Source organism: Carassius carassius, chromosome 30 (assembly GCF_963082965.1).
Source record: "Carassius carassius chromosome 30, fCarCar2.1, whole genome shotgun sequence".
Classification (NCBI taxonomy): Eukaryota; Metazoa; Chordata; class Actinopteri; order Cypriniformes; family Cyprinidae; genus Carassius; species Carassius carassius.
The window spans coordinates 9,722,122-9,734,625 of record NC_081784.1 but is presented as its reverse complement, the minus strand read 5'-3'; the positions used below and the strand labels follow the sequence as shown (position 1 = coordinate 9,734,625).

The 12,504-nt window shown below is 41.6% G+C and overlaps 1 protein-coding gene across 1 annotated transcript; it reads right to left on the bottom strand.

Moving 5' to 3' along the window:
* Positions 1 to 294: 294 nt before the first annotated feature.
* LOC132110544 (golgin subfamily A member 5-like) lies at positions 295 to 12,460 on the bottom strand. The gene is made up of 13 exons (XM_059517244.1): positions 12,272 to 12,460; positions 11,042 to 11,683; positions 9,929 to 10,138; positions 9,189 to 9,408; positions 8,969 to 9,092; positions 8,695 to 8,898; positions 8,445 to 8,612; positions 7,745 to 7,873; positions 7,521 to 7,619; positions 7,166 to 7,388; positions 1,080 to 1,185; positions 926 to 989; positions 295 to 806 (listed from the first exon to the last, which is right to left on the bottom strand). Exons 2-13 carry the CDS (start codon positions 11,670 to 11,672, stop codon positions 726 to 728), a joined length of 2,259 nt encoding a protein of 752 aa, XP_059373227.1. The 5' UTR covers positions 11,673 to 11,683; positions 12,272 to 12,460; the 3' UTR covers positions 295 to 725.
* Positions 12,461 to 12,504: the final 44 nt, after the last annotated feature.

Below are 12,504 nucleotides of genomic sequence, written 5' to 3'. Positions count from 1 at the left end.
ACATAAATGTTAAATTCAGTCATGTTAAATTGTAAAAATATTTTACAATATTACTATTTTTACTCTATATATTATTATTTTTAATAAAAAATTCAAAAATCTTACCAAGCCAAAACTTTTGTGTAGTATATAATTATGTATGCATGTATAATTTATTATATATTCAAATGTGTTATTTTTATTTTAATAATGAATTATAAAATATAATATATAATACATTGTAGCAACTTCTACATTTTCCTCATTATCACCCCTCAGTACTTCTAGAGATAAGAAAGTCACAAAAACAGCTGGGAGAATTAAGATGATGTCTGTGTTAAGATTTATTGAGATAAATCTGCTTTACAGTGTGAGGAATTCAATCTGTTATTTGCTGTAACAAAAATAGTCATGATTACATTTGCGTGAAACAGAGATGAATAAAAGAGGTTCTCAATTGAATAAAACCACAATTTTAAATTACACCTTAAATATTTAACTTTATACTGCACTCATGCCAAATTTTGCTGAAGGCATTCAATCATGTATGGGCCAGGAAAATAAATGAGGTGGATAAAGGGGAAATGTGAGAGAAGCAGAATAACAGAAAGAGAGAGAGAACCGCCCCAACAGCATGTCTGTGCAGATTGAAGATGAATGCATACTGAGCCACTGAACAGCAGCCTGAAAGTTTAACCTTTATTAACCCTAACAGGTCGTACATTTTATTATAGGTAGAAAGTCCTTTATCTCCCATCAGGATGAGTTTGATGCATCTCTGGTGTGTATGTCAAAAGGACAATCAGCACCCAAAGGTGTAGTAGTGCCTGGATAGACAAACATAGATTAAGACACATAAAGAAAAACAAACGCATCCAGCTTTTTCGCAAAACTTTAAATTCTTCATTTTAACGTTCAAATAGTCCTTAATGTGCTTTGTACTCACCATATAAATAATAACAAAAACCCTGGCTATGGGATAACGTCTGAGAAAGATTCCTAGACGTATACTGGAGAAAACATAAAAAAAAACACACACAGTTTAATACAATTGGGACACTGCAAAACACATTTAGCACACACACCAGGGACTCAATTACCTGAAGCGGTCGATGGTGCTGGCCGCTTCACGAACCTTCCCATACACTCCTGTACCCGGTCCGTCTGCATCATTAAAGAGTATTGGTGTGTTCCTCTGCCTAGCACCTATACACACCAAAACAGTCACACATATTCATGTTGGGCTTCAAAGTATAAAAAAAAGTTGAATTATTCCACACACAAAAAGCTTGAGTTGAATGGTGTGATTCAATGTTCATTTTAGTATCATTGATACACTATAATAGTTTTTGTTATGTAAAAAAATGTTGTTTTTATTACTAATTTGAATTAGCTCTTATTTTTATTAGGAATGCACCGATACCACTTTTTTCAGAAAAAGTCAGAAACTGATCCTTTCATTTTTGGTATTTGCCGATACCGATAAATGTATTTTCACAGCATGTAATTATTATTTTTTTGTTTACAAATACTGGGTACAGAGACAAAATAATAACAATAAGAACAACAATCATTTTAATTGGCTTCAGTTAGCACACAGATATTTCCTTCAGTTTTTTCCACACTTATTATTAATTATTAGTATTAATTATACTTGTTAAAATGTATTGTATAAGCTTTTGTTACTTCCAATGTTCATTTTAATGGTGCATACTGTAATCAAAAAATATTTTCCTTAAATAATACAGGGAACCACTCGTTATACTACATTATACGAGTATGCCTGTACTATTTTGGTGATGTAATTTGTGTCACACGCACTGTACGCAGACCATTGCGTACGAATAAAAAAAGCTAAACATTCGCAAAAGACACTTCCAGCCTAGCGCATTTCATATAGTCTGCTAGTTTCTCTTTAGCTGTCGTAACCTCGGTTCCCTGAGAGGCGGGAACGAGACATTCCGTCAGCTAAGACGTATATGAGAACTCCTCCCTTCTCCACTTTCACTGAAATCTTATTGGCTAACGCCAGCTGGGGGCAGCTGACCAATTGACGCGAAGCATGCAAATACTGACAGGTTCGCGGGCAGTATAAATTGCATGGGCGCAAAAATTACGTCAGAATCACGACTGAACGCTAGCACAGCTGATCAAACAGCGACCACGGCAGCTAACGTAATGTCTCGTTCCCGCCTCTCAGGGAACCGAAGTTACGATAGCGCGAGGCTGACGGATCAGCAGATAAGGCGGGCAGTGAAACAACCTGTGCTCTAAATGGTGTATTGAGTGACTTCGGAACATAACCTGGATCTCGGCCGGAGAGTGACATTACAGTCGCCAGGTCCGAAACGCAATCATCGTTCACCGAAAACGCATGTAGGTCTCCAGTGTGCTTCGTCGAGGCGAGAGCAAGAAGCAAGGCAGTCTTCAGGGAAAGCTCCTTAACCCCAATCGAAGCTAAGGGCTCGAACGGCGGTAGAGCTAGAGCCCTCAAAACTAGAGCTAAATCCCACGGCGGCACGGAGGGCGGCCGTGAAGGACACAATCTCCTCGCTCCCCTGAGAAAACTGATTACCAGAGCACGCTTACCGATCGATTGCCCGTCAACCGGGGAATGAAAAGCGGCAATAGCAGCCACATACACCTTCAGCGTGGACGGCAAACTCACGCAGTCCATTCTGTGCTGTAGAAAGCGTAAAACATCTGACACAGGTCCCCGGGTTAATTTGAATGTCCTCGCACCATTTTGTGAAAACAACCCACTTCTGAGCGTAGAGGCGTCTCGTAGATGGTGCACGAGCGTCCGTAAGCGTACTCAGCACCCGTGAGTGCAGAGCGTCCTGCTCGTTTATGGTCCCCGCAGCGGCCACACATGAAGGTTCCATAGCTCGGGGATGGGGTGCCATATCGTGCCGTTCGCTTGAGACAGCAGGTCCTTCCTGAGGGGGATTTGGCATGGGGGAGCCATCACTAACTCTCTCAGGTCCGCGAACCAGGCCAGTTTGGCCAGTTCGGGGCCACGAGTATAACTGATGCTCTCTCCTGCCTGATTTTGCACAAAACCATAGGCAGAATCTTCACCGGAGGAAACGCGTAAAGTCTGGACTCCGGCCAGTGCAATTGTCAGAGCATCTCCCGGTAGTGGGGAGTGAGATAGCGAGAAGAACGTCTGACAGTGCGTGTTCTCGCTTGTGGCAAACAAATCCACTTCCGCCCTCCCGAATCGATCCCAAATCATATTAACTGATCCTGGGTGAAGCCTCCACTCTCCTTGAGGAATCCCGTTTCTCGAAAGCATGTCCACTCCGCGGTTCAGGATACCGGGGATGTGCACCGCTCTTATGGAGAGAAAGTGTCGGTCCGCCCACAACAGGAGACTCACTGCCTGTTTGAATAGAGCTATAGAGCGCACGCCTCCCTGGCGATTTATGTACGAGACCACAGACGTGTTGTCGGTTCGAATTAGTACATGTTGCCGCTCCAATTTCGACCGAAAGGCTTGCAGGGCTAAGGAAACCACTTCCAATTCCAAACGGTTTATGTGCCACGTTCTCTGTGGCTCCGACCACAGTCCTGAGACCGGTATGCCCAGGCACACTGCTCCCCAGCCTGAAGTTGACGCGTCTGTCGAGACCACGGTGCGCTGCATCACTAAACCCAAAGGAACTCCTGGGCTGAACATATCCGTGCTGTTCCACGGTCTCAGAGTGCTGACGCAACCGTAATTCGTTTGTGGCCCGACGACCACGCCCTCGGCAGAACTCGAGCTTTTAGCCAAAGCTGTAGCGGTTGCATATGCAACAGACCCAGATGGCACACTGAAGAAGCCGCCGCCATAAGACCCAAAAGCCTCTGAAAATCCCTCAGTGAAACCGACCTGCCCGGTCTGAAACGGCGCAGAGTCGATGAGATTGTCTCCATGCACTCCTGAGAAAGATACACTCGCATCGCCATCGAGTCCAAACATACTCCCAGATATGTTATAGTCCGACTCGGTAAAAACACGCTCTTCTGCATATTAACATGCAGTCCCAGCGTATCCAGATGGCGGAGCAGCGTTTCCACGTGTCTGATTAGCACATCTCTTGAGTGGGCTAAAATCAGCCAATCGTCCAGATAATTCAAGATGCGCATTCCGCTCGATCTGAGGTGAGAAAGCGCTGCGTCCACACACTTTCCACACACTTTGAAAATGTGCGGGGGGCCAGGGTCAAGCCAAATGGAAGCACCGAATACTGATAATCCGTGCTTTCGAAAGCAAACCTGAGGAAGCGCCGGTGGTGCGTTGCTATTTGAATATGAAAGTACGTGTCTTTTAGATCCACTGAGGCGAACCAGTCCCCGGGCCGTATCTGTGTCAAGATCTGTTTCAGTGTTGTCATTCTGAATGCGCATTTGTGAAGTGCTCGGTTGATGGGTCTCAGATCCAGAATCGGATGGAGTCCTCCAGCCTTCTTTGGCACCACGAAGTAGCGGCTGTAAAAAAAAAAACGCTTTTCTGCTCGCTTGGAGGGACACGCTCTATCGCTCCTTTCTCGAGCAGACTGAAAACTTCCTGTCTCAGAATTGAAAGGTTTTGGGGCAAAGTCAGTGATGGGACCACGCCGTTGAATCGGGGAGGTCTGCGTTTGAACTGGAGAGAATATCCGTGCTGAATAATTCCCAGTACCCACGGTGAAACGCCTGGGATAGCCTTCCACGCATCCAGGAAATGACACAGCGGACGCGTTAGCTCTACGGCCACCGTAGCCACTGATGGCTTCTTTTGACCAGGGCCCCACCCCCGCGAGGCTAGAAGCACTGGCTGGAGGGCGGCCCGCGGCGGGCATTGTGTGTTGTTGGCACTCTCGCGCCCTCGAGAGGCCATTATAATCATGTCTTGTGGCTCTGCGCTGTCCTGAGACAGGGCGAGTGACACAGTGTTGGGTGCACGAGGAAGAGAAAGCTCTTTTTGAGAAAAGATACATGTTTTTATTATGGAACTCACACAAACAGCATTTAAACACACATTTCGATTGTTGCCCAAAGGAACCTGGGGGACACGAAGCTCTTGAACATGGCGCTTGGGGGCGGGGCAACCAGCGCACTCGCTCTTCCTCTTCAGCGGCCCGTCAGGAAGACGGCTTGGTAGCCGAGGATGACGCGCTGGCTCTCTCGCGGCGCGGGCTCCTCTTCCGACTCTGATGTCTCTTTCCAGGCCCTGACCACTGCTTGTTCGGTTTGGGGCGGGGCGCCACGGCGGGCTGTCCAACCGGTCCTTGGGCCTGGCGAGGTGCCGATGAAGAGCGGGACCTCGCGGATGAAGACTGGAGAGAGCGACGAGGCATCATGTGGCTCATTGCTTTGGCGCACTTCTGCGTCTCGGAGAAACGCTCCATGACCGACTCCACGGCGTCACCAAAGAGGCCGGAGGGAGTGACTGGAGCGTTTAGAAGCGTCCTGCGGTCCGCGTCCTTCAGGTCAGCTAGGGTAAGCCATAGGTGCCTATTAAGGACGACCATGAACCCCATGGAACGGCCGATGGCTTAAGCGGAGCGCTTGGTAGCCATCAGCGCGAGATCAGTTGCTGCGCGCAGATCCCTGATGACGTCAGCATCAACCGCGCCGTCATCGATGGATTGAAGTAGCTTCGCCTGGAACACCTGGAATATAGCCATGGCGTGAAGGGCAGAAGCTACCTCCCCTGCAGCAGCATAGGCTTTGTCCGCCTGGTGGGCTGTGAACCTGCACGGCTTGGAGGGCAGGATGCGGTGGTTATAAGACCTTCTACGATGGTTATAAGACTTCTAAGCGTGAAGATAAAACTTCTAGCGTGAAGAAAGAGAATCTGACGTAATTTTCGCGCCCATGCAATTTATACTGCCCGCGAACCTGTCAGTATTTGCATGCTTCGCGTCAATTGGCCAGCTGCCCCCAGCTGGCGTTAGCCAATAAGATTTCAGTGAAAGTGGAGAAGGGAGGAGTTCCCATATACGTCTTAGCTGACATAATGCCGAGTTACCGCCTCGAGAGGAAACTGTACGTTTTGCTTGCTTGATTTTTGACATAGCTGACCGAACTATAAACATTCCAGTGATGTCTTTGAGATATTCACTCGATAAGCTCACACATCTGTGCATCCGCATGCACAATCCACTCTGCTTATCAGCTCGTGCACATACGCAATACAGGCATGAAAATTTAATGTTTATCATTATATTAATTACTTATATTAGGGCTGTCACTTTTGAGAAAAATCTAATTCGAACGGATATCGACTATCATGCAATGTATTCGAATATCTCCCCACGCATTAAAAAAAAAAAACACCGTAGCCTAATGGAGAATTAATCACAAATGTATTAACAGTGAGTCATAAACAGGACTGTCGGGATTATTATTTTTTTACTTAATGTTTGAAACAGCAGGTTATCAACTTGTATGAATATCAACTTATATGAAGTACCACTATGCATATCCCACAACATTAGGCTAAATGAAAAAAAAAAAAAAAACGATTCAGAACAGGCACAATCAATAACGTGACAACTTCAACAGCAGCAGGAGTAAGGCATATAGCCTAGCCTAATTCATTTCTTAATATTGTTTGCAAGAAACACAAGTCTATCAACTTGATCTGGATTAAGGGCGGCTCTCTTTTTATTTACAATGTTCCCCACGGTGGAGAACACACGTTCGGAAAGCACAGACGTGCCTGGCTACTAGCTATTATTCGCTTGATTTGGTCATGGGCCTACGCTACAATATGTCTAGAGTGCCATCTACTGGATAAGATGGCAAATAATAAAATAAAAAACAAACCGGATATATTATTTATAGTTAGATTACGGATATTTCACGTCATGTTCGAATGCATATTCGAATATCGAATAAAAAGTGACAGCCCTAATTTACATGTACTTCATAGACATCCTTAATCTCTAATAACTTCATTCTACTCTCTGTTTTTCTGTTGTCAATGTTTCTTTTTCTGTAGTATCGGCTTTTGGTATTGCAACATTTACCAGTATCGGTGCATCCCTAATTTTTGGTTTTCATTATAATTGGACAGTTTTAACAAATTTTGCTGTTTTATAATTTTAGTTTTAATTTCAGTTCAGTTAACGATTATAAGCCAGTTTTTTTTATTAAAACAATAACCATAAAATCAGTCCTTCTGGAATTTCCCATCATGCAGTGCACTGACCTGGTCCCTCCATGGCAGCCATGCTGATGTGGGAGCTGCTGTTCTGACCACCTTGCAGGCTCTTTAGTTGCTGTTCCAGCCTCTCCAGCTGAAAGACCAGGGAGTTTTTCTCTGTGCCCAGGGCTTCTAACATGGTCTGCTTCTGAATCAGTGTCTCTGTCAGCTGGTGCAAACGGCCCTCCAGCTCCGCCTGACCGCTGTTGCTCAGAGCCTTATTGGTCAGCTTACAGAAGAATTTTAAAATACACCATAAAAATTCTAAAAACTTGGAGCAGGTGCACAGAAGTTTATTTAAAAAAAAATTTACTATAAGACCTCAATTGCTATTCCTCATAAATTTGTGTCTTCGGGATACCTGGTTTCTAAGCTTTTGGATCTCATCTTCTCTGTCTTTGACGCGACCCTGAAGGGTGGTTTTAGTGCGATGATGCTCTTCCTCAATGTACTGCAGTTCCTGCATTAACATGTATCAACATTCACTCATTATTTAGAACATTCTTCTTTTTAAAATAAAACAATGCAACAACCCACAATATACCCCCTCTAAAAACCTGGATGTGCCATCTCTCAATTATGTACCTGTTTGGATCTCTCCAGTTCTGCCTCCATTTCCTGTTTGGCTCTGATCTGCTGGGCATGTTGTTCCTGTACTTCTGCCAGCTGTTCTCTCCAGTTTTCTGTCTCTGTGAGTGCCTGGGTTTCCAGATCCTAGAGGAAACATGAAGAAAATCAAATAAGCAGAGTGTGTTTGTATCTGTGTTACAGCTGGCTAATATATATATATATATATATATATATATATATATATATATATATAATATTCATGATATTTTCCAATGATTTTTGCTGTTAATATTTTGATTTGATTAATATTTTTATTAAGAAAAATAAAACACATATCTGATGTCATTCATAATAAAATATTTTAGCATCATGTAAGTAAATAATGCTATTTGTTTCTTTTATTATTATAGTGGAGCATATAATTGAAAATAACTAGATCTGACTTTTAATTGTGTTTATTTACTAGAGAATAATCAACGCATGTTTTCTAGTTTCTAGTTATTTTAATAGCATATCAAACATTTATTAAATCAAATTTTGACCTGTGTTGATTTAGTGCTGTAGAATTACCAGTTTTACCACTCATGGTAAAAAACACTAAACTTTAATCCTTCAGCCTTCAGTAAAGGCAAAAAATATGAACACATACACACTATATCACCCAGCCTTTATCTCAACATTGAGATTGTATATTTTGGGAATTTTGCGTGTGTACCTGTATCTCTGTTCGTAAGCTCTGTATTTGGGTCTGTAGATTTTGAATCTCTTCTCTTTGCAGCTCTTTCTCATGACGGAGCTCTTCGAGTTCAACCCCAGCCCCAGCCCCCTCCAGCACCTCCAGACCTGAGCCCTCCTTCAAACTGCTGATCAGCTTCTCCTTAGACTGGAGGAACAATGACCATGATCCTTCATATACTTATCAAATAGAGATAAAAAGTGGCATGAAAAGAACGACAGAATGAGACCTGTAAGATGCGTGAAGCTTTGTTTTTGTAGTCCTGCAGCTCCTGTTTGGTGTACTCTGCTGCGGATCGGGCGCTCTTGACCTGTTGAAGTAGTTCCTCAGCTCTCTGTTTCTCTTCGGTCACCCGACGCTCTGCGTTTGTTAATGACTCCGCCAATTGCTGACGCTCGCTCTCCACCTTTGCCAGTCGTGCTGCAAACTCACTCTGTGAGAAAAAAACATGTAATTAAGATAAATCCAGGTTCTGTTTGTTTCAGTAACACCGGTTAACTCGCCTGTATCTGCCTGTAGCTCTCCTGTTCTCTCTTCACTGCTGCTTCTGCGTCTCTTATTCTGTCGTGTAGTGTCTGTAAATTCTGAGACTGAAGACTACTTCCCTCACTGTGATCCTGAAGAATCCTAAAATATAAAAAACAGCAAAAGAGGTTGATTCAGATAAGAGAAAGTTCAGATAAAAGTATTCTTCTGCTTCCGTGAATTGTCAAAGAAACTCACCTGATCCTCTCATTCTGAGCTTCCTCCAGGGCGGAGTTTCGGGCCTTCAGTAGCTGATCTGCCTCATCAAGTCGTACTTTAAGGACCGCCAGCTGACCATCTTTTGCAGACAGGGCTTCTGTGAGGTCATCAACCTGTGCCCTCAGCTCTCGAACCGTGCGATCAACGCGAGAGTGGTCCGAGTTCCACTTTTCAGCACGAGCCCTGGCAAGGTTCACCTCTTTAAAAGAAGAGGAAATTATAATTTAATGGCTTCCTAAGCTTTTATATTCATTTTACCATTATACTCACAGGAGTGTTGTTACTGTTCATTAAAATTAACTTATTAAAAAAAGATTTTGTTAATTAAAATACAAATCTGAAATAAAATAAATATTAGATGAAAAGCTATATTACTAAAAACTAAAAAAAAACTAAAAAAAAAAAAAAAAAGAATTATTCTTTTGGCAACTAACTGAAATAAATTGTCCAGGTTTAAGAACTTAAATTAAACCTGAAATAAAAATTAATTTAATTAAATTGAAATATAATAATAACAATAAAAAAAGAAACTAATAAAAAAAAGAAAAGAAAAAAACCCCCACAAAAATTTAATTAAAATGAAAACTGAAAAATACATCTAAAAGCAAAATAATTTTTTTCTAAATATTAAGAAATACTATAACAGTATATAAATTATACTAGAAAAAAAAGAAAAACCTTTATAGCATACAGTTCAACAAACAGGCTCACTGGCTCACCCTCTTGCATGTTTTTGGCTTTCTGGATCAGAGAGGCCATTTCCTGGTTGAGAGAAGATACTTCATTGCGTAAAAGCTGGTTCTCGAGACGAAGGTTGGAGATCACCTGCTCTTGGCCCTGCTGCTGAAGCTCTTGAGGTGAGATCTCCGGTGCTGGCTGAGCCTCTGTGGGAACATGCAGCCCTGGATTCAAATTCTCCTGAACATCAGCTAGACAAAACATAGAAAACATAAAAGTTCAAAGAGGATGAATTACATGTTATCAAAACAGTAGTAAAGGTGTTTAAACACTAATTATTTAATAACACTGTTAAATACAAACTTTAAAAGATCTTTAAATAAATATTCATTTTTGATAATGTACATTATAACACTGCAATGTCTTTAAGTATTTAAGTATAGTTAAGTATAGTTAAGTATTTAATTTTAGTTTTTACTTTAAACATATATTTGACAAATCAGTTAAAATAGTATGCATGCCATTTTAGTATAATTGATAAACTATTATAGATTTTGATTATATTTTGAATAAGACTGTGTTTTTATTATTTGTTTTCAATTTGCTTCTTGTTTTATTTTATTTTATATCTTAATTAGTAATTTAGTTTTAGTCTTTTTTTATATAATTCTTTGTATTTCTGTATAGTTTTTTTTATAATAACTTATTAGATTTAGTTATTTTGGTACTTTACATCAGACTAAAGGAAAAATGTTTCCTTTATAAATAAATTAAGCTTAAGTTTCTTCGGTTGTTGTTTTAGTAAACTAGAATAACCTTGTAAAGTATACATTTTATTTAGACAAAAAAATAATATGTTTAATAACATAATATTTAAGTTTGCTGACATTTCATCTTCACGGGCAAAATACATTTCATTGCAGATACAGACTCAATAAACAAATGCAAACATTTAATAAAATAAAAGAGACCAAGATATTTTGTATACACATAACTCTATAAACTATTTTTTTATTGTACTTGTGAGACAAATTAATATACATATCTATCAGTTTTTGGGAGAAACAGCAAATTTTATTAACCTCAATGATAAAAATACAAAAATGTCTTGCTCTCAGATAAATTCAATTAACCAAATGATGTAGATTTTGTACCTTGGCTTTGGTCTCGAGTGGAGCCATCCTCGGTTTTAACGCTGTGTGAACTGTTCGAGAGAGAGCCGAGGCTGGAATTTCTGGACAGGCCCTGAGAGGAGGATGGGGTTGCAGTAACAGAGGGGTCGCCGGTCACAGAAATAGGGGACATCTGGGTCGGAGCTGGCCCAACTGTTGGACCCAAAACTTTAGACACCATTTCTCTTCTGACCTCCTTTCTTTCGCTCTGCGGCGGGTCCGAACTATTCAAGAAGTCAAAGAGCAAATCATCGTTCACTTCTGGCTTTTTGGGTCGCACAAAGTTGGATGATATCTTGCTGCTAGGACCCAGCGGCGTGGTGCTGGAGACATTAGCTGTACCAGCCAAAACCGTGTCATTGGATTTCTTTATGTTCCCAGCAGCTGTGGAGATGAAAGGTGAAGCTCCTTGGGATGAGGAGGAGATGGAGTCCCTGTGCTGTTGGGTGGAGCTGTAAGCTGCAATGTCGTACTGGATCGAATCTGTGGTGTCAGGGCTGTTGTAGGACAGGGAAGACATCTGAGTGTTTTTTGTCAAAGCGCTGGCTGCACCCTGGTCCACTTTATTGAGGAAGTTCTCTGCCTTCCCAGCAAGATCAACAAACCAAGACATCCTGAGATCCTCTGGAAATAAAAACATGCATGCAAGAGATGTTATATGCCTGCTAGCCTGTCATGCTATTTAATTGATATCACCACAGTTTCTTACATTGTTTTGCTTGTAGGTTTTTGAACCTGAGAGACCAACACTGAAGAGTCAGATCAGTAATGTTTGACTTCTTCAATACAAACATTAGCTTAAAATAAAAAACCATTCCTTAAAGTATACTTCGCATCCAGTATTTTAACCTCCTCTCATTTAAACCAATGCTTAGTCTCTAGCGAGAAAACGCTTGCCTGTCAAATGTATCAATTATTACAAAATCCGTCAATTTATTATTAGCATATTCAAGCAGTAATTATTCATCTGCAATTGTTTTAATTGCTTACTATTCCTCACTTAACAAAGCGTTTACATTTTGCGTCCAAATCCACTTAACACGGTGTATTTACACAAAACGGTCAGCTGTCACATTCCACCACATTTTGTCTGGTTTTCGATGAAAATACACTTGTTCGTTTGCAGTGTAAATCCTGTAAACATGACAGAGAAGTGCTAAGCATTACATGGTCTTCTGCCCAATAACTGCAGTTAAGGTCAGATTTTTGTACCTGAAGGGGCTCCGATCTCTTAGAAAGCGGTAAGCAAACCTGGCAGGGGCATGTTTTGGAGAATATCTGGGGAAGCTGTGTCTACTGGTCTCTTGATCGCTTATCGTTGACTGTTTTTATCCACTCATTCGGATCCAGACCGACGTGGACAAGGAACTACACAGAGGACCCATAACAGTCCGCCCTGCACAGTGCCTGACTAGAAAAGGTTGAATGACGTTGCTGTGCCTGAT

Excerpts from the sequence above, each read along its gene's own strand:
- LOC132110544 (XM_059517244.1), bottom strand. The coding sequence starts at position 11,672 with ATGTCTTGGTTTGTTGATCTTGCTGGGAAGGCAGAGAACTTCCTCAAT. Across the intron at positions 9,093-9,188 it reads GCTCAGAATGAGAGGATCAG|GATTCTTCAGGATCACAGTG; the intron begins GTGAGTTTCTTT and ends TTTATATTTTAG. Across the intron at positions 7,389-7,520 it reads TCCAAAAGCTTAGAAACCAG|CTGACCAATAAGGCTCTGAG; the intron begins GTATCCCGAAGA and ends TTCTTCTGTAAG.